General features: G+C 38.5%; 1 protein-coding gene across 3 annotated transcripts in view; it reads left to right on the forward strand.

The window, feature by feature from the left end:
- Positions 1-18,393, forward strand: part of LOC140725142 (spectrin beta chain, non-erythrocytic 1-like) — a 332,123-nt gene that overhangs the window by 182,951 nt on the left and 130,779 nt on the right. For 2 of the 3 annotated variants that reach the window (XM_073040207.1, XM_073040208.1), the window contains exons 10-13: positions 438-555; positions 1,720-1,878; positions 12,127-12,147; positions 13,777-14,079. In XM_073040207.1, the coding sequence (XP_072896308.1) occupies positions 438-555; positions 1,720-1,878; positions 12,127-12,147; positions 13,777-14,079 (601 nt within the window). The remainder of the gene's footprint in view (positions 1-437; positions 556-1,719; positions 1,879-12,126; positions 12,148-13,776; positions 14,080-18,393) is intronic. The other variant, XM_073040210.1, reaches the window with a different exon arrangement.

The raw sequence follows: 18,393 nt of genomic DNA on the forward strand, positions 1-18,393 counted from the left end.
ATTCTTGACTCAGTAGGCCAAATGACCTCTCTCAGCATCATATATTGTAGGTCACATTCCAAGAACAAATAGTTAAAAACAAAACTTAAATCATATCATTGCTAATTTCTAACTCTGTTTGATTAAATAGTTGTTGATGCTGGCTTGTATTTTTAATATTAGTTAAAGTACCTGTCAGTGGAATCTTGAACGTAACTTACAATGACCTAAAAATAGATTTTTAATAATAACAAAGCCAAGCTGGTGGAGCTGCACGGCATTGCTTTGGCATCTGCGGCATCTCTTTCTATGCTTTGTGACTTTCTTCTACGCAACGCTGACAGTGCTTAGTTTCCAGTGCACAGCACGCTTTTCACAATCGTATTGCCAATGCCAAATTTCAGAAGCAGCTCTGTTTAAATTGTAAAGCAGCTATTGAAGTTGCGATCTCTCGACAGATTCCAGGAGAAGGGGAACCTTGAAGTGCTGCTGTTCTCCATCCAGAGCAGGATGAGGGCAAACAACCAGAAAGTGTACACACCGCATGAGGGCAAACTTATCTCGGACATTAATAGAGTAAGAAGTTAATTCTCTCTGCTTAATAAATTCAATGGGCTTTAACCCAGTTTAACTGTTGGATATATATGTCTTCTGTTGTTCTGGATGAAGTGTTTTTATTTGCAGAGGGTTTATGACACAGCAATCGGTGGCCTTTTTGTAGTTGATTTAAGTGAACATCCTGCGAGAGCCTTTACTACTCCTCCCCATGTGCAGCTCAGAGATTAATGAACCATTCAGCAGTGCTTCACGTAAAACTTCCGTTTTGCATGCTATGTCATTTTTACCATTGAGGGTGGGTGGGACTACAACTAGAGGTCATGGGTTGAAGGTGCAAGGTGAAAGGTTTCAGGGAACGTGAGGGGGAACTTCTTCACTCAGTGGGTCGTGACAGTGTGGAATGAGTTGTCAGCACAAGTGGTGCATGCGAGCTCAATTTCAATGTTTAAGAGAACTTTGGATAGGTACATGGATGGTAGCGGTGTGGAGGTCAATGGGAGTAGGCAATTAAATAGTTCTCTATGGACTAGATGGACTGAAAGGCCTGTTTCTGTGCTACACTCCTCTATGACTCTATGATGCTATTTATAAGGTTAACCAGTCATTGTGAGGACATTTCATGAACAACTTTAGAACATCGTTAATTAGGCACACCATAGGTAATACAGAGAAACAGGAACCTAGATAATGTTTTGATTACCAACTTTAAGTCCTGATGTAATTGAACAGCACAGGAGATTTTGGTTTACTTTTATGTTTGAAAAAACAAGTAAATTGAACATGAAATTACACACAGTCACAATAACTATTAAAAGAAAATGTTTGGATTATCCTGAATACTTATGTACTTTTACAGTTTATTTATAAAGTTAGAAGCCTGTGTTGCTCTACAGCAGCTTGTTTAAGCTGTGCAATTGGGAATTTTCCTCAATGATCGTAATGAACTGAGAGGAAGGGAAGTAAAGTGGCCATTTTTTCCCCAGCCGATCAATCAATGATGGGCCTGCAGCACAACACGCTTCAATTTTGCTCCTGCTTGCTTATTTCACAAAAATCATGAAAGTGCTGTCCAACTAGGCTAAAGACTTGCACCCCATGAATAAAATCAGAGCCATATAGAGAAAGCAAATCCTTTTCAATAAAATTAATCTCAATGTGTCATTGCCTGTGATTTTTGGATAGGGCTGGGAAAGACTGGAGAAGGCAGAGCACGAACGTGAGCTGGTCCTCAGGAATGAACTGATCAGGCAGGAGAAACTGGAGCAGCTAGCCCGCCGTTTTGATCGCAAGGCCTTTATGAGGGAGACCTGGCTGTATGAGAATCAACGACTGGTGTCGCAGGTAAAGCAGAAATCCATGATGTTACAGAAATGTGCATGCATAAGCAGGAGTCAGTAACTAGTGCAGCCTTATCAATAATGTTCAAAGATGCCTCTTCAGCTCATTTCAAGCTTATTGTCATCCGCACATGTGTATGCAGGGGTGCAATGAAAATCTTACCTGCTGTAGCATCACAAGCATGTAAGATTAGAGACACAACATTCATGAGAAAAGCATACATTAAATATGTTATATTTTCAAATTGTATAAGACAGGGAAATTAAATTTTTTATAATGACCTCTCCCTCTGTCTAATTATAGTATGAAATCTATTCTTATGATTGTGCTCTCTCTTAACCTTACTGTACTTTGCAATTCGCATCCTGTTCTGACAATGGTACAAATTGTGAATTCCCTACAACACTGAAATATTAACATATACAAAATCAGATTTGAAATATGAAAATAAAAACAAAGGAGTGATGCTGGAAATCTAAACTGAAAGCAGAAAATTGTAAAAGTGACAAGCAGATTAGGCAGTAACTGTGGAAAGAGAAATAGTTTAACTTTTAGGCCAAAGTTCCTGTGTGGTTCCAAACCAAGAATTACAATACACACAGAACTCGCACATGTCGCTTACTTCCAAAATTGTAAATCAGTGCCTCTCCTCAGGCAAAATATTTACTGGGCAAACTGCCATCAACACATCTCTGCCCATGCTGTAAATACCAGCAATCTAGTTCTAGTAATCACAGTCTCCCCTTCCCCCACCACCAATTTACAGTTCTGTGTGTCTCAGGCCCCACCATCAGCTCTTGGGTCCTCCCACCCCACCTTCCTTGAAAACCCCAACCATCCCCTCTCCTCAGAGACTACTAACCCCCTTCCCCCTCTGATCCCAACTCTCATCTGTGCTGGATTTTCACAATTGCATCTGACCTTCCCCTCTGTAAGGCAAAACATTCTATCCTCAGTAAGGGCCTCACCTTTCTCCCCCTGCACCCACACCTCAGCGAGTTCTGTGCCCACCATGACGCTGAGCTCTTCCTCTGTCGCCTCTGTCTCCATGCCTACTTCTTTGGCGAGGACTCTCCACCCTGTACCAATGATCCCTTCCCCCATCTTCAACCTTCCTCCTCTTCCTGGACACCACACCCTGGTCTTCTGCCTGCCCTGGATCATTTCATTGCTAACTGCCAATGAGACATCAACTGTCTCAACTTTACCACTCCTCTCTCCAATTCAAACCTCACTCCCTCTGAATGCGCTGTTCTCCACTCTCTCCGCACTAATCCTAACCTCACCATCAAACCCACAGGTAAGGTGGGGGGGGGGGTTCTGTCGTAGTCTGGCGACTCTCAGACCCTGCCCTTACTGACCCCTTGAACAGGACCCCGTTAAGGAGCAGCAGGCCATTGACTCCCACACCATCACTGACCTTATTGGCTCTAGGGATCTCCCATTCACTGCCACCAACTTCACAGTTCCCGCACCCCGTTTCTATTTCCTACTCAAGATTCACAGAACTACCTGTCCAGGTAAACCCCTTGTTTCTGCTTGTTCCTGCCCCACCAAATGTATATCTGCATTTTTTGACTCTGTTTTATCCCCGTTGGTTCAGTCCTTTCATACCTACATCTATGAACTTCACATGTTCTAGATCTTTTCAATTACTTCAAACTCCCTGGCCCTGATCGTCTTATTTTCACCATGGATGTCCAGTCCTTATACACTTCCATCCCCCACCAGGAGGGCCTTAAAGCTCTCAGTTTCTTTCTAGACAACAGACCCCACCTGTTTCCCTCCTTCACCACTCTACTCCATCTGGTGGAACTTGTCCTCACTCTCAATAATTTCTCCTTAGGCTCCTCCCATTTCCTTCAAACAAAAGGTGTAGCTGCAAGTACTTGAATGGCTACATCTCACATGGGCACTCACACTATGTCTGCCGTTTTGTGAGCTACGTGGAACTGTCTACATTCCAAGCCCACAATGGTATCACTCCTCAACTTTCCCTATGCTCCAACAACGACTTCATTGTCCTGCTTCCTGCACCCTTGCTGAGCTCGTCAACTTCATCAACTTTGCCTCCAACTTCCACCCTGCTCTCAAATTTACCTGGTCCATTTCCAACACCTCCCTCCCATTTCTCAGTCTCCCTGTCTCTACCTCTGGAGACAGTTTATCTAGATACCCTTTATAAACCCATTGATTCTCACAGGTGCCTGGACTATTCATCTTCCCCATTCTGTCGCTTGTGAAAATGCTAGCCCTGTCTCTCAGTTCCTCTTCCTCTCCACATCTGCTCCCAGGATGAGGCTTTTCATTCCAGAATTAATGAGATGTCCTCCTCCTTCAAAGAAATGGGTTTTCCTCCTCCTACCATCAACGCTGCCCATCTGTCCTCACTTGCCAGCCCATTAGCTTCTACGTCCAGCTCATAATTCTCCATAACTTCTGCCATCTCCAATGGGATCCCACCACCAATCACCTCTTTCCCTTCCCCCAACCCCCACCCCACTTTCCGCTTTCCATTAGGATTGCTCTCTACACAACTCCCTTGTCCATTCTTTCCTCCCCACTGATTTCCCTCCTGGCACTTATCCTTGCAAGCGGAACAAGTGCTACAGCTGCCCCTACACCTCCCCCCTCACTTTCACTCATGACCCCCATTAGACCTTCCAGGTGAAGCAACACTTCATCTGTGGATCTGTTGGTGTCATCTACCGTATCCAGTGCTCCCAGTGTGGCCTCTTGTATGTTGGTGAGAGCCAACGTTGATTGGGAAACCACTGTGCCAAGCACCGACAGAAAAAGCAGGGTCTCCGAGTAGCCACCCATTTCAATTCTACTTCCCATTCCCATTCTGGTATGCCAGTCCATGCCCTCCACTACTGCCGCGAAGAGGCTGCACTCAGGTCAGAGGAGCAATACCTTATAAACTGTCTGTGTACCTTCCAACCTGATGACATGAACATCGATTTCTCAAACCTCCAGTAATTGCCGCCCACCCCCCCCAACATTCTCCACTCCCGCTTCTCCGCACCCCCCATCTTATCTCCTTACCTGCATCATCAACCCCTCCGGATACACCCTCCTCCTTCCCTTTCTTCCATGGCCTTCTATCCTCTCCTATCAGATTCCCCCTTTTCCGGCCCTTCACCTCTTTCACCAATTGAGTTCCCAGCTCTTTACTCCACCCCTCCCCCTCTCCCGGTTTCACCTATCACCTGCTACCTTGTACTACTTCCTCTTGCTCTAACATCTCATCTTTTGTTTCCCAGTCCTGATGAAGGGTCTTGGACCAAAATGTCGATTGTTTAGTCTTTTTCTTAGATGCTGCCTGGTCTGCTGAGTTTCTCCAGCATTTTGTGTGTGTAGCTAGTTCTATTTTCAAACACACTATTTGCAGAAGTACCTCTAAATAAATTATGTTGTCTTAAAGAGTGCTTTGTGGCATTAGTCAAAACCTCCCTTCATCAAATAGCTCACTCTGAGGGAGATAATAGTTAAGCCAAGAAGATTTTGTCATCTGTAGTTAATATTTTTCTAATATTGACAAATATTTCTTCAGACCTTAAGAAGTAAAAGTGTCAGCGGGAGACGCTCATGGAGTGAGTACTGTTTCAGATCCGCTCCATAATCTTTACTTATTTTAACCTTTGATCACCCTTATTCAACTTATTGTTACCTACACCAAAAGACTTTTGCTACTTTCTCGGGCTTATTGTTAAGATTTTATCGTGAATTTTGGAAGATATGCAAACAGAAATGGCTCTTAGATCCAAAGGACGAGAACCGGGGCGAAACCCGAACGGTAATGGAAAGAAGCCAGCTCAACCTCAACGCACTGAGTTAACTTATGAACTGCTTATGGAGCTTTTGGATAAAAAATTTGAGGAACAACGTCAGGCTTTTCAACGAGACATAAAGGTTTTTCAAGATTATATGGTTAAGACGGATTCAGTAATTAACCAGCAGCAAGCGCTTATCTCATTGCTGCAAGAGGAAGCGCGGAAACGAGATTCGACAATTGAAAAATTGCAACAGGATCTAATTTCGACTATTAAATTGGTGGAGACACTTAAAGCCAAGAGTGTCGATTTGGAGAATCGGTCCAGAAGACAGAACCTACGCATACTTGGTCTCCCAGACGGCATAGAACAAGGCGATCCTTCGAAATACTTTGCTCAATTTCTAAAAGATGCGTTTCCGTCGGTTTTTCCAGTAAACCCTCCGCTACTTGACCGAGCACATAGAATTTGGAGTCGATCACCGACGGTTTCAGATAAGCCCCCGGTGGTAATCGTCCGATTTCATTACGTACACGATAAAGAACAACTCATTCGTGAAGCTCGAAGGGCTGGGATGATTAAATTTCGTGATTATTGTTTTCGCTTGGTCCAGGATTTTAGCCCAGAAATCATGAGAAAAAGGCTGCTTTTTAAACCTCTGATGTCTGAATGTTATGAGAAAAATCTAAAACCTGCGCTCTTATACCCGGCGAAGCTCAGGATCTCCCCCCCGAATGCTCCGCGTAAAGTATTTTTGTCTACCTTTGAAGCGAAAAAGTATTTGGAAGAGAACTTCCCTACTGATACAGTTACTACTCTCCAGTAAATGAGTGATTCTGATCGTGAAAGATGGTTTTTGATTTTTTAAACCAGGGTTAGTCTCTGGTTATTGGTGTAGGTTTATCCTATACTTCATATTTAAGTTAAAGTGTGTTTTCGTTATATTAATCGCTCTGTCTTATACACTTTAACTACTATACTATATTTTTGTCTACTATTTTTGTTCCCTTGAAGGTATATTTTTAACCTTTCGAAGTGAATTTTTTGTTTAATATCAAGATAATGGTTTTTTGTAAAGTATTGGTTTAGTTTAAGATGGCGTTATTGCTTCTTTTTTCGTCTTCTTCCTATAATGCATCGCTTATCATAGTTTAAATACTTCTTGATTTGTTTGGGTTATAACCCGATTTATAAACTTTTAATGATTTTATTCCCTTTTTCTTTACAACTCAGCATATTAAGAAGCGTAGTTTTTAGTACTGTGATCATAATTCTTAAAGTTCGGGTGGTTTTTTATATATATCCGTTAAACACGGAGTGGTCTGCCGCTGATATGGGGTTAGAGTTAGTTTCATTTTTTCTTTTTTCTAGCCATATTTTGGCTTTTTTTCCTTTTCATATGGGGGTGGGGGTTGGTCTGTTCTCCTTTTTAATTTTTTTCTTATCAATTTGTTTTAGTTTTTTTACTTGGGCTGTTCATGAACTACAAATATGTCTATGATGTCGTCACTTCCGGGTCCGCTCTTTATTTTTGTCCCTCTTCCGGATGCATGAGTTTATAACATGGTTAACCCTTTATATACCAAAGGGATGACTTTGGAAACATGGTTCAAACCATTAACTTTGTGTCTTGGAATACTAATGGATTAAACCATCCGATTAAACGAAAGAAGATTTTCAAAGTATTCCAAAGACTTAATGCTCATATTATTTTTGTACAAGAAACTCATGTGAGGAAGGAGGACAAATATCGCTTTTTTAGGTCTTGGCGGGGTCAACAATATCATTCGAATTCGAATGCCAAAGTTAAGGGAGTTTCAATTTTTATTGACTCCTCTATTACATTTGTTCAACACGATATTCTTTCGGATCCGAATGGTAGATTTTTGTTAATTACGGGTTTACTCGGTAATAAAAAGGTTGCTGTGGTTAATGTTTATGCCCCAAATGTGGATTGTCCTGACTTTTTTAAGTCCTTATTTACTTCTTTACCTAATTTAAATGAATATAAATTAATAATGGGTGGTGACTTTAATTGTTGTTTAATTCCTTTGATGGACAAATCTACAACTATTCAGACTCTACCCAATAAGTCGGCCACTTGTATTAACTCCTTTTTGACTGATAATGGAGTTTTTGATATTTGGAGATTTCGTCATCCTAATGACAAAGAGTTTTCTTTTTTCTCACATGTTTATCACTCCTATTCGAGAATTGATTATTTTTTTATTGACTCTTGTTTTATTCCATCGGTAATTGGTTGTAATTATGATATTATAGCTATTTCTGACCATGCTCCATTAAAACTTTCTATTAATTTTACGGATACAGCTTTAAATGCTAGACAATGGCGATTTGACTCTACCTTATTGCAAGAACCGGACTTTATTAAATTTATGAAGGAACAGATTGATTTCTTCTTTTCAACTAATTCCACGGAGGATATCACATGCGGAACACTTTGGGACACTTTAAAAGCGTATATACGTGGACAGATTATCTCGTATTCTGCTGGTCTGAGAAAACGCATTAAGAAGGAAACTCTTTTACTGGTTGATAAAATTAAAGAGATTGACAAGAAATATTCGACTACTCCTAGCATGGAACTTTATAAACAAAGGGTTGAACTTCAAATGGAACATAGTTTATTCCTTACATCTCCGATAGAAAATCAATTAATGAAAACCAAATCTGATTTCTATATACATAGTGATAAATCAGGAAAACTGTTAGCTAGTCAGCTGAAGAATGTTTCAGTTAAACGCCAGATTACTAAGGTTCGACAGCAGAATGGGGATTTGACAGTTAACCATGATGACATAAATAAGTCTTTTCAAGACTTTTATACCTCCCTGTATAAATCTGAATTCCCTCAGGATCATAATACCATGTGTGATTTTCTCGGGAAATTGAATTTTCCAAAACTATCATCTGATGATATTTCAGTAATAGATACTCCGTTTACAGATGCGGAAATTAAAGGGGTTATTTCCTCAATGAACTCTGGGAAAGCACCAGGTCCAGATGGGTTTACAGTAGAATTTTTTAAATGTTTTTCTGATACTCTATCTCCTTGGCTATGCAAGGTGTTTGAAGAAGCAATTAGATTGGGGAAGTTGCCACAATCTTTTTATAGAGCTTCCATTTCTTTAATACTGATGAAAGATAAAGACCCTACTGATTGTGCATCCTACAGACCAATATCTTTATTGAATGTGGATTCTAAGATTTTTTCCAAGTTGCTGGCTTCTAGGTTGGAGAAGGTATTACCCCAAATTATTTCGGAAGATCAAACCGGTTTTATTAAAAATCGCTATTCTTTTTTCAATGTTAGGAGATTATTGAATATTGTTTATACTCCTTCACATAATACTTCAGAATGTGTTATATCATTAGATGCGGAAAAAGCATTTGATAGAGTTGAATGGCCCTACTTATTTTATGTGTTGGAGAAGTTTAATTTTAGTCCGACCTTCATTTCTTGGATTAAACTGATATATCAAACTCCAGTAGCCTCGGTGTTTACTAATAATCAAAGATCTCCATTTTTTCGTTTATTTCGGGGCACTAGACAAGGTTGTCCTCTTAGTCCATTACTTTTTAACATCGCCTTAGAACCTTTGGCAATTGCCATCAGAGAATCACATGATATTTTGGGTATTAATCGTGGAACAGATATTCATAAGGTATCTTTATATGTAGACGATTTATTATTATTCATCTCTAATCCTGAGAAATCTATTCCAGCAGTCTTATCATTGTTGGCTCAATTTAGTGAGTTTTCTGGGTATAAGTTAAATCTTAATAAGAGTGAATTGTTTCCTCTGAATAAACAGGTCCCAAATTATGGTATTTTACCTTTTAAGTTAGCTAACGATTCTTTTACTTATTTAGGGATTAAAATTACCAAAAACCATAAAGAATTATTTCGGTTTAATTTTTTACCCTTAATTGATCAGATTAAAGGTTTGTTTACTAAGTGGTCACCATTATCTTTATCTCTGATAGGTAGGATTAATGCTATTAAGATGGTTATTTTACCTAAATTTTTATATGTTTTTCAAGCGGTACCAATTTTTATTCCGAAATCCTTTTTTACTAATGTTGATTCAAAAATTTCTTCATATATATGGCAGAATAAAAATCCCAGGTTAGGTAAAATATACTTACAGAAGACAAAGAAGGATGGTGGGTTGGCATTACCCAATTTCAGATTTTATTATTGGGCAGTTAATATTAGATATTTGATATGTTGGTTGAAAGAATGGGATGGTCCTTTTGGCCTTCATTGGGTGAGTTTGGAAACCAAATCGGTTTCTGCTTATGCTCTGAGTTCTATCTTAGGGACATCTCTCCCTTTTGCTCTTTCTAAATTGCCGAAGCGAATTGACAACCCGATAGTTAAACATACCTTACGTATATGGTTTCAATTTCGGAAATTTTTCGGGTTGACTCAATTCATGTTAAATAGTCCTATTGTATCTAATTGTTTTTTCCATCCCTCAATTATAGATCATGCTTTTTTGGCTTGGAAAACTAAGGGATTATTAAGATTTTCCGACTTATTTTTGGACAACTGTTTTATGTCCTTTGAGCAACTAGCTAATAAATATAATTTGCCTAGATCTCATTTTTTAAGATACTTACAGGTTAGGCATTTTTTAAGTACGGTACTTCCTTCGTTCCCAAATTCTCTGTCTTCAGATACTTTGGAAAGTTTGTTTGAACTAAACCCTTTTCAAAAAGGGCTTATATCAAAACTTTATAATATAATTATGAAGATACGTTCAGTGCCCTTTGATAAGACCAAAAATGATTGGGAAAGAGAACTTAATCTTATTATTCCTATTGAGAATTGGGATAGAATTCTTAAATTAGTTAATACATCATCTATATGTGCCAAACATTCATTATTACAATTTAAGGTTGTACATAGGGCCCATATGTCCAAGGATAAATTAGCTCATTTTTATTCTCATATAAACCCTATTTGTGACAGATGTCATTTAGAAATCGCTTCTTTAACTCATATGTTTTGGTCATGTCCACTTTTGAGAAAATATCAGAAAGATATTTTTGATATTATTTCGGCGGTATTGAACACTGATTTACAACCCCATCCTATTACCGCAATTTTTGGTTTACCGATGATGGACTTACTTCACTTATCTCCTTCCGCCTGTCGAATGATTGCTTTTCTCACTTTGATGGCTAGAAGATCTATTTTGTTGAATTGGAAGGAAATTAATCCTCCCACGGTATTTCATTGGCTTTCTCAAACTATGTTATGTCTAAATTTAGAAAAAATTAGAAGTGCTGTATTTGATACTTCTATTAAATTTGAAAAGATATGGAGACCATTTATTCAATATTTTCATATGATGTAATGGCCCTGTGCCGGGCTTATTGTTTTTTTTTTCAGCTTTAATCGTATGTATGTTGAGAGGATCGGAGTTGACGTCATTGATGTTTATGTATACTCGTGAGATACTATGAACAGCCCTTTTTTTTCTCTCTTTTTAAAAGTTTTTTTTATTTTTTTTTCTTCTTTGTTTTTTTTTTCTTTTTCTTGATACTAGATTAGTAGATTAGCTAACTTCCTTAGATAGATTTTTTTTTCTCTTTTTTACACTATATATTATGAAATATCTAAACTTACCTTGTTCATATATATACTATACGGTTTATGTTTTGGGAAACTTACTTATGCTCTATTCATTGTTTATGTAATACTTTATGTATAATGGGAGTCTATATATTTGTAATCCCTTACCATTATTTGAATTGTATCTCATTCATAATATTCTAAATATTAATAAAAAGATTGAAAGAGAGAGAGAGAGAAGTAAAAGTAGTGGAATAATGCATTCTTCCCAATACAAAGACATTTAGAGAAAGCTGTACTATGCATGATGTGCTTCAAACAAAATTAATACACTTGGCTGACAAATTGCAGACATCCTTAGCTTGCTATATATGTTCTGGAAAAATGTTTTGCTTTGGCTGTGGAGCAGTTATTCATACAAAACTGTTAAGTGCAGATGAGTGCAAAATTTTCACAAAGGACCTTAGAGTCAGCTATTTGAAGGAAATGTATTATCAATGTTCTTCTGTTTTGTTTTCTAACCATTTTCCGACACTGACCAGTCTTGCCTTCTTGTTATCGAATGTCTGTGACTGTTTTGATGAGGAATAGGAAGGTGAACATGTGGAACAGAACCAAGGAGCAGATCAGCTGCTACTTCTGTTCTGTCTTGCCGTTGCTGAACAATGTGATTTGCTCGTCATAAATTGTATTGCAACCATTCAGACTGTGGAGGTTGTCAACATGATTAAACTTCAATATATTTGTTGCATTAGCTTGGATTTACATTAATAGCGAATACCTTTAATATTGAATTCTGTATTATTGTCTTGTCTCTAACTCTTTGTCCTTACCCAGAGATTTTTTCACAATAAATATTATTTTGTGTAGCAGCAATTCAGGATGGTGAAGGCAAAGTATTAATAAAGTTCTTTGTCAGTTTTAAATGAAGCTGTGTTTTGCTTTACACTAGTAGGTAGTTGATTGGAATTTACTAATCTGACTGGGTCTATAGGTTGCATTCCTAACATGAGTCATATAATTTAGTATAATTGGCTAGATCTTGCTGGACCACGGCATAATGTGATGCATGTCACTAATTACACTTGTCCTGCAACTTTCAGTTGAATGCAGGCTTACATAGAACACATGAGTTGTTAAGGCTGTTGTAAGACAAAAGGTCATCTTGGATCCCAATAAAAGTTCAGCTGGATGCGTGCAGTAGTGGAGTGAAGAGCATGTGTTTGGCTCACTCCCAATAACCATTAAGAATGTACAAGTATGTACATGTGCACATTACATTGTGTATTTTAGTATGCCCTGCAAAAAATGTCAAATTTATATTCTCATGCATGCCACTGCCAAAATCATTAATTTTTCATTAAGCTATTTTTATTCTCTTTTCTCCATCCTGATCCCATATTCCTTTCCTTCTTATTTCTCTATATATCTCCCTAACAGTGAATTTTAAAAAACCGAATAGGAAGCAGAGGAATACAGGGTAATGGAGTTGGGTGACTGAATTAGAGTCAAACCAGCTACTGGAAGGAGAATACAGGAATGAAATTGAACAAGTTAAATTGTTTCCTTTTTGGCAAGAATAGTTTTGACTTGCACTAACAGAGATCACATTGTCTAAAGAGTGCTGTTGAATATTAGCTTAACTTTCTGAGATGAAGCTAATGAATGGTCAAGTTATACAGATATTCAGTACATTACCCAGGCTGAGTTCTGTGAATTCACTAGCTACTTTTCATTTTAATATTCTAGCATCTGCTGTTAAATATGTTACTTTTCCAGCAATATCTGGCCCTTTGTGCTTTTAAAATGCCTTTTAAACTCTTATGACATTAAAGAAACTTTTCAGATTCCAAATAGCAATAAAAACATTCTAATACAACTATCTACTAGAGGTTATATTGTCTGGATATAAGTTCAGTTCTGGTCCAGGATCTGGAGCTGATCATGACATTTGGGTGTTGAACAATGCACCGATCAGTTGTCCTTCCTGTTGTCACTACAGAATCTGTTCATTCAGACCCTATAACCTGGATAAAGGTGCTTTGTGTTTATTTTACTTTCATTACATTGGCTGAGGTACTAAATGCATATATTCAATTATTCAGGTCTGGAAAGTATGTATTTTGGTTTAGAAAAACTTCGCTTTTTAAAATATTCTCATCTTGTAGTTGGTGTTGTGTTTCATAGCTGTGCTGAGTTCTTTCTTTAGCCAATTACTTCTAATGGCTGTTTCAGTCTGCTGATGTTTCTGGCTTCTAATGTCTTGCTCTTGCATGTTATTATAAAATTAGAACCAAAAGTAATGGACAAGTGTTTAAGATTCTTGTCATTGTACGATAGCACCAAGCATGTTTCCGATATATTGCCTTCCAAGCATCTTTCTCCTTGCCTGAAAAGTTCCCATAGTCCATGTACATGCCTGCTTTCTCCAGTAAGATGCTGTCATTGGAATGTGACTCGTCCCCGAGTTCTTGCAGTCACTTATGTATTTATTGTTTGCTTTGTACAATTTATCCACAGGATAATTTTGGCTATGATCTTCCAGCTGTGGAAGCAGCAATGAAGAAGCATGAAGCAATTGAGACAGATATCGCTGCCTATGAGGAACGTGTGCAAACCCTTGTGGATGTATCTCAGGAGCTGGAGGCTGAGAATTATCATGACATCACACGTATTAATGCCAGAAAAGAAAACATCATGCGCCTATGGGAGTATCTTTTGGAGCTGCTTAATGCTCGGCGAGCAAGGCTGGAAATGAATTTAGCCCTTCAGAAGATTTTCCAGGAGATGCTTCATATTATTGACTGGATGGATGAAATGAAAGTATGTAAAAATACCGGTCTTTTATGTTTCTGTAACATGTGATTTTGTTATTTTTAGAGCAAAATGAAGACAAAATATAAAGGCAGGAGAGATTTATGAATTGAATTGAATTCACCTTATTACTTACATCCGTCATATACATGAGGAGTAAAAGTCTTTATATTACGTCTCTGTTGAAATGTGCAATTTATAGTAATTTATAATGAATAGTATGTACAACAGGATAATCACTATAACATAGAAATACAGTAGCATTAGCATGAGTTAATCAGTCTGATGGCCTGGTGGAAGAAGCTGCCCCAGAGCCTGTTGGTCCTGGCTTTTATGCTGTGGTACTGCTTCCTGGATGATAGTAGCTGGAGCAGTTTGTGGTTGGGGTGACTCGTGTCTCCATTGATCCTTCGGGCCCTTTTTGCACACCTGTCTTTGTAAATGTCCTGAATTAGTGGGAAGTTCACATCTACAGATGAGCAGGGCTGTCCGCACCACTCTCTGCAGAGTCCTGCGATTGAGGGAAGTACAGTTCCCATACCAGGCAGTGATGCAGCCAGTCAGGATGCTCTCAATCGTGCTCCTATAGAAAGTTCTTAGTATACATTTAGGAAAATTTTATGGACAGGAGTATGAATAGGAAATGTAGAGGAATGGAGGGATGTAGGCCAGATATGGGAATATGGGACTAACCAAGATAGGCATCTTAGTCTTCTTGGACGAGTTAGACTAAAGGGCCTGTTTTCTTGCTGTATTCACTGTGATTCTATTTCAAAATAGTAAAACAGCAATAACACTGGAGAACAATTTTTTCGAAAGCGTTGCTTCCTCAGAAATATTTTTTTGGTTATGATAGACTACTTGAAGCTGAACACAAATATAATTTCAGATGACTTGTATCATCTTTGGAGAAACAAGAAATTAACTTTTATTGAATATAATGCATTTAATTGGATAATGGTGCTGACGCTTTGCAACTAAGCTAAAATGTTTTGATGATTTTCATTTGAACTCGGTGTCTGAGGCTTCTTGCATAGATGTCCAGTGATAATCATCCAGCATTGATGGATTCAGTTGCCCTGGTACTGTTTCTCCAAGACCGCAATATCATGATGAAACCTTCTACTGTATTTACCGCTGACAGTGCCAAGATTTTCAGGGAAGAAGTCTAAATGAGAATGCAGAAATGTATCTTTAGTGACATATTGCACTTCATAGTTTTATATGCTTGAAGCATGTTGTCAACCAGTTGCATGTAGTTTGGTGCCTTGTATTTGCCAAGGAAATTTTCAACATCTTTGAATGCCTTCCATTTGATTTTCTCTGGTTCCCACTAGAAGTTCTTCATGTCGCCTGTCATCGATGACCTGTTTGATTTGTGGACCAACAAAAATACCTTCCTTAATCTTGGCACCAGTTATTCTGAGAACCATCTGTCTCAAATATTAAGATCCTTCATGGAAATTCACAGCCTTTCTAAAATCTGTCCTGCCATGCAGCATCTGTCCTGCCTAAGCATATCCAGGCATGCATGGACAAGATAGAAAACTTTTCAGCTTACATTGTGGGCAACATTTTAATTGACTTGAATTATAAGTTGAAATAACCAATATAGGCAATTTCAAAATAATGGTGATAATCATGATGATTTTCATGATCAGCAGCCCAAAATCCATAAGTCACACCCAAAAGTATTCAGGCAGCAATATCTTTGTCGTCCAGTGTAATCCAGCATCCTACTAGTTGGAAATTCTGATCACAGCTGACTCCCTTAGCACTGAATGTGAACCATGGAATTTGGACTGTTAATGGAGTATGTCACCAGAGCCAGGGAGATTGAATGCAGTGAGTTTGGAGTCCAGACTGTAGGCTTGGTTTGTGACTGGAACTGTGGCTGGAGTCTGGAATGTTGAATAGTTTTGCAACTGTGAATTGGTGTCCACAGTGTCTGTATATTTACCTTTCCCTTTGAACTATTTTTACATGTTGCCAAAGTCCTATGGGTGGAGATTATCAGAGTTTTACCAACAACGTTTATCAAAAATAAACTTCCATTGCACCTGTTTGTTTTTTTAAAATATTATTTACATTACAATTGCTTTTATGCTTCAAAGCACTGCATGCAGTAAATTCAGTGGTTGAGAAATTTTTACAAGTAACACTGTTCGATGCTGTGTGTAGATTATTTCCCATTACTCAGCACTCTCAGAGTGTCTGTGTTATAATAATGCTGTTCCCTGGCAAGGCCAAGCCCTCCCATGAACCTAGATATCCAGTGAGTTTTGGATTCGACAATCCTATTGTTTTTTGTGAAAGCAAATTTATTCTGAACAACTTGATTCTTCTTTATCGATGGACTCTCATTTTTGTCCAACTAAACATTGTGTAATTAGGAATATCAAGCTACTATTCATGCCCCTGAGGTATATAACACCATCATCCATGAGCACATGCAGTCTCCTTTCAATTACCATTTTCCAAGGGGTGTCTGTTTGCTTTGCCTTCCAAATTCTCTCCTTTTTTTTGCTTTAGTTTTTTACATTGGCTTTTCTTCCTTCTGAATGCTTGCTCAGCTTCTTGTTACCCTCCAATCCAATTTATTCAAACCTCCATACAGCACGAACGATCCTGCTCGTCAGGACTTTAGTCCTGATTCTTTTGAGGTGGAACTTGCCTGGTTGCGTCTGATCCCATTTTCTCTGAACCACTCTCAACTGGTCCCCAAGACTTTAAAGTTCATCTTCAAGCTCCACTGCTCTTGCCATCAACAGTACTGTCCATCTTTTATGGTCACTGGCACATAACTTGGGAAATTATCCACAGATTACTACTTTTGAGGTTTTGGTTCTTAATCACTTTCTTAACTCTGTAAAATCTACCCAAGGACATCGTCCCTTTTTCTCCCTATGCCATAAGTATCAATTTATCAGTCTGGTTCTTCACCCTCCTCCCTTGAAATGTTCTCCTGCAGCTTGTTGGTTTCGTTGATCCTGATACCAGGGAGACAACATACCATCCTCTCATCACAGAAATGTTTAATGCTTCCAAGGTTATAGTCTCAGATAGCTGCATCTCATCTGCTTCCCCCTCCGACCCACCCACCACCCCGTACACTTGAACTAATAGGGTGCTGTAGTGTTTACTCCAACTGCAGTACCCACAAAACTAATTCTGGTTAAAAGCAAAATACCCTCTGGTCTCCAAAGCTACCTGCCTGGTCTTTTTTGTCCACACAGTAAATATCCATTCCGCTTTTGGTCCTGATGAAGGGTCTCAGCTTGAAACGTTGACTATTTACTCATTTCCATAGATGCTACCTGGCCTGCTGAGTTCCCCAAGCATTTTGTGCGTGTTGCTTTGGATTTCCAGCATCTTCAGATTTTCTTGTGTTTGTCTGTTCCTTTTTTTTTGTCTGGATCCTCTTAAGCATAAAAAGTGCTCCTCCATTTGATGACACTGCAGCATCAAATGAGTTCCCACAAGGCTCAGAATTTGAATTCCTTAGATCGGAGACATCCTGCCATGCTTGTTTGAGGTTAACCAATAACAAATGACTTAAAAAATCTTTCTATGAATTACTTACTATTTTACTTCCCTCAGTGAATTTTACTGGATTTTTCTTCAAATACACTGAACTTCAATCTCCTACAATGTTCAGTTCATGGAGACCCTGCTTCCTATACTGTTGTTAAATAAAGTGAAATATTTGCATTGGCAGAAGCATTAATAACCGGGTTACTTAGAGTTCAAGTGATTAGAAAAAGATCCAAAGAAGGTTTGAGGAAAAAACTTTTATTTTCATGAACCAAGTAGTTCTGACCCTGGAATTCACTGCCTGAAAGGATGTAGCAAGTTGATCAGTACCGACTTCCTCAACAATCTGGATTGGTACTTGAAGAAAGCAAGTTTGTAAGGACACAGGAAGAGTCCATGAATGGAAATGACTGGATTCTTCATGAAAAGACAGCATGGGCTTATTGTGCTGAGCAGCCGTCTTCCCTTGTGTTAGTATTCTATGTAAAATGATTCTTCTGTTGTCCAAGACGGAGCTAGAGCACGGCAGTTAGTAACAGTATTAGCAGAATTCAATTAATAGTTGTTACACCTACACTTTGAAATGCAACTCATTTCTTTCTTACCATTTCCCATTCAGACCTGATGTCATATCTAGGTAATTCCAAAATCTTTTCTGCTGTCTTAGAGTAAGCTTGATTTTTTAAACAGAAGAAGCATTGTACTTCAAAAATGTGCATCTTAGTGACTACTTCTACCTGTGGTGCATCTGGCAGATACTGAAAGCCTGTCCCAAACAACTGGCTGGAG

Source organism: Hemitrygon akajei, chromosome 3 (assembly GCF_048418815.1).
Source record: "Hemitrygon akajei chromosome 3, sHemAka1.3, whole genome shotgun sequence".
Lineage (NCBI taxonomy): Eukaryota > Metazoa > Chordata > Chondrichthyes > Myliobatiformes > Dasyatidae > Hemitrygon > Hemitrygon akajei.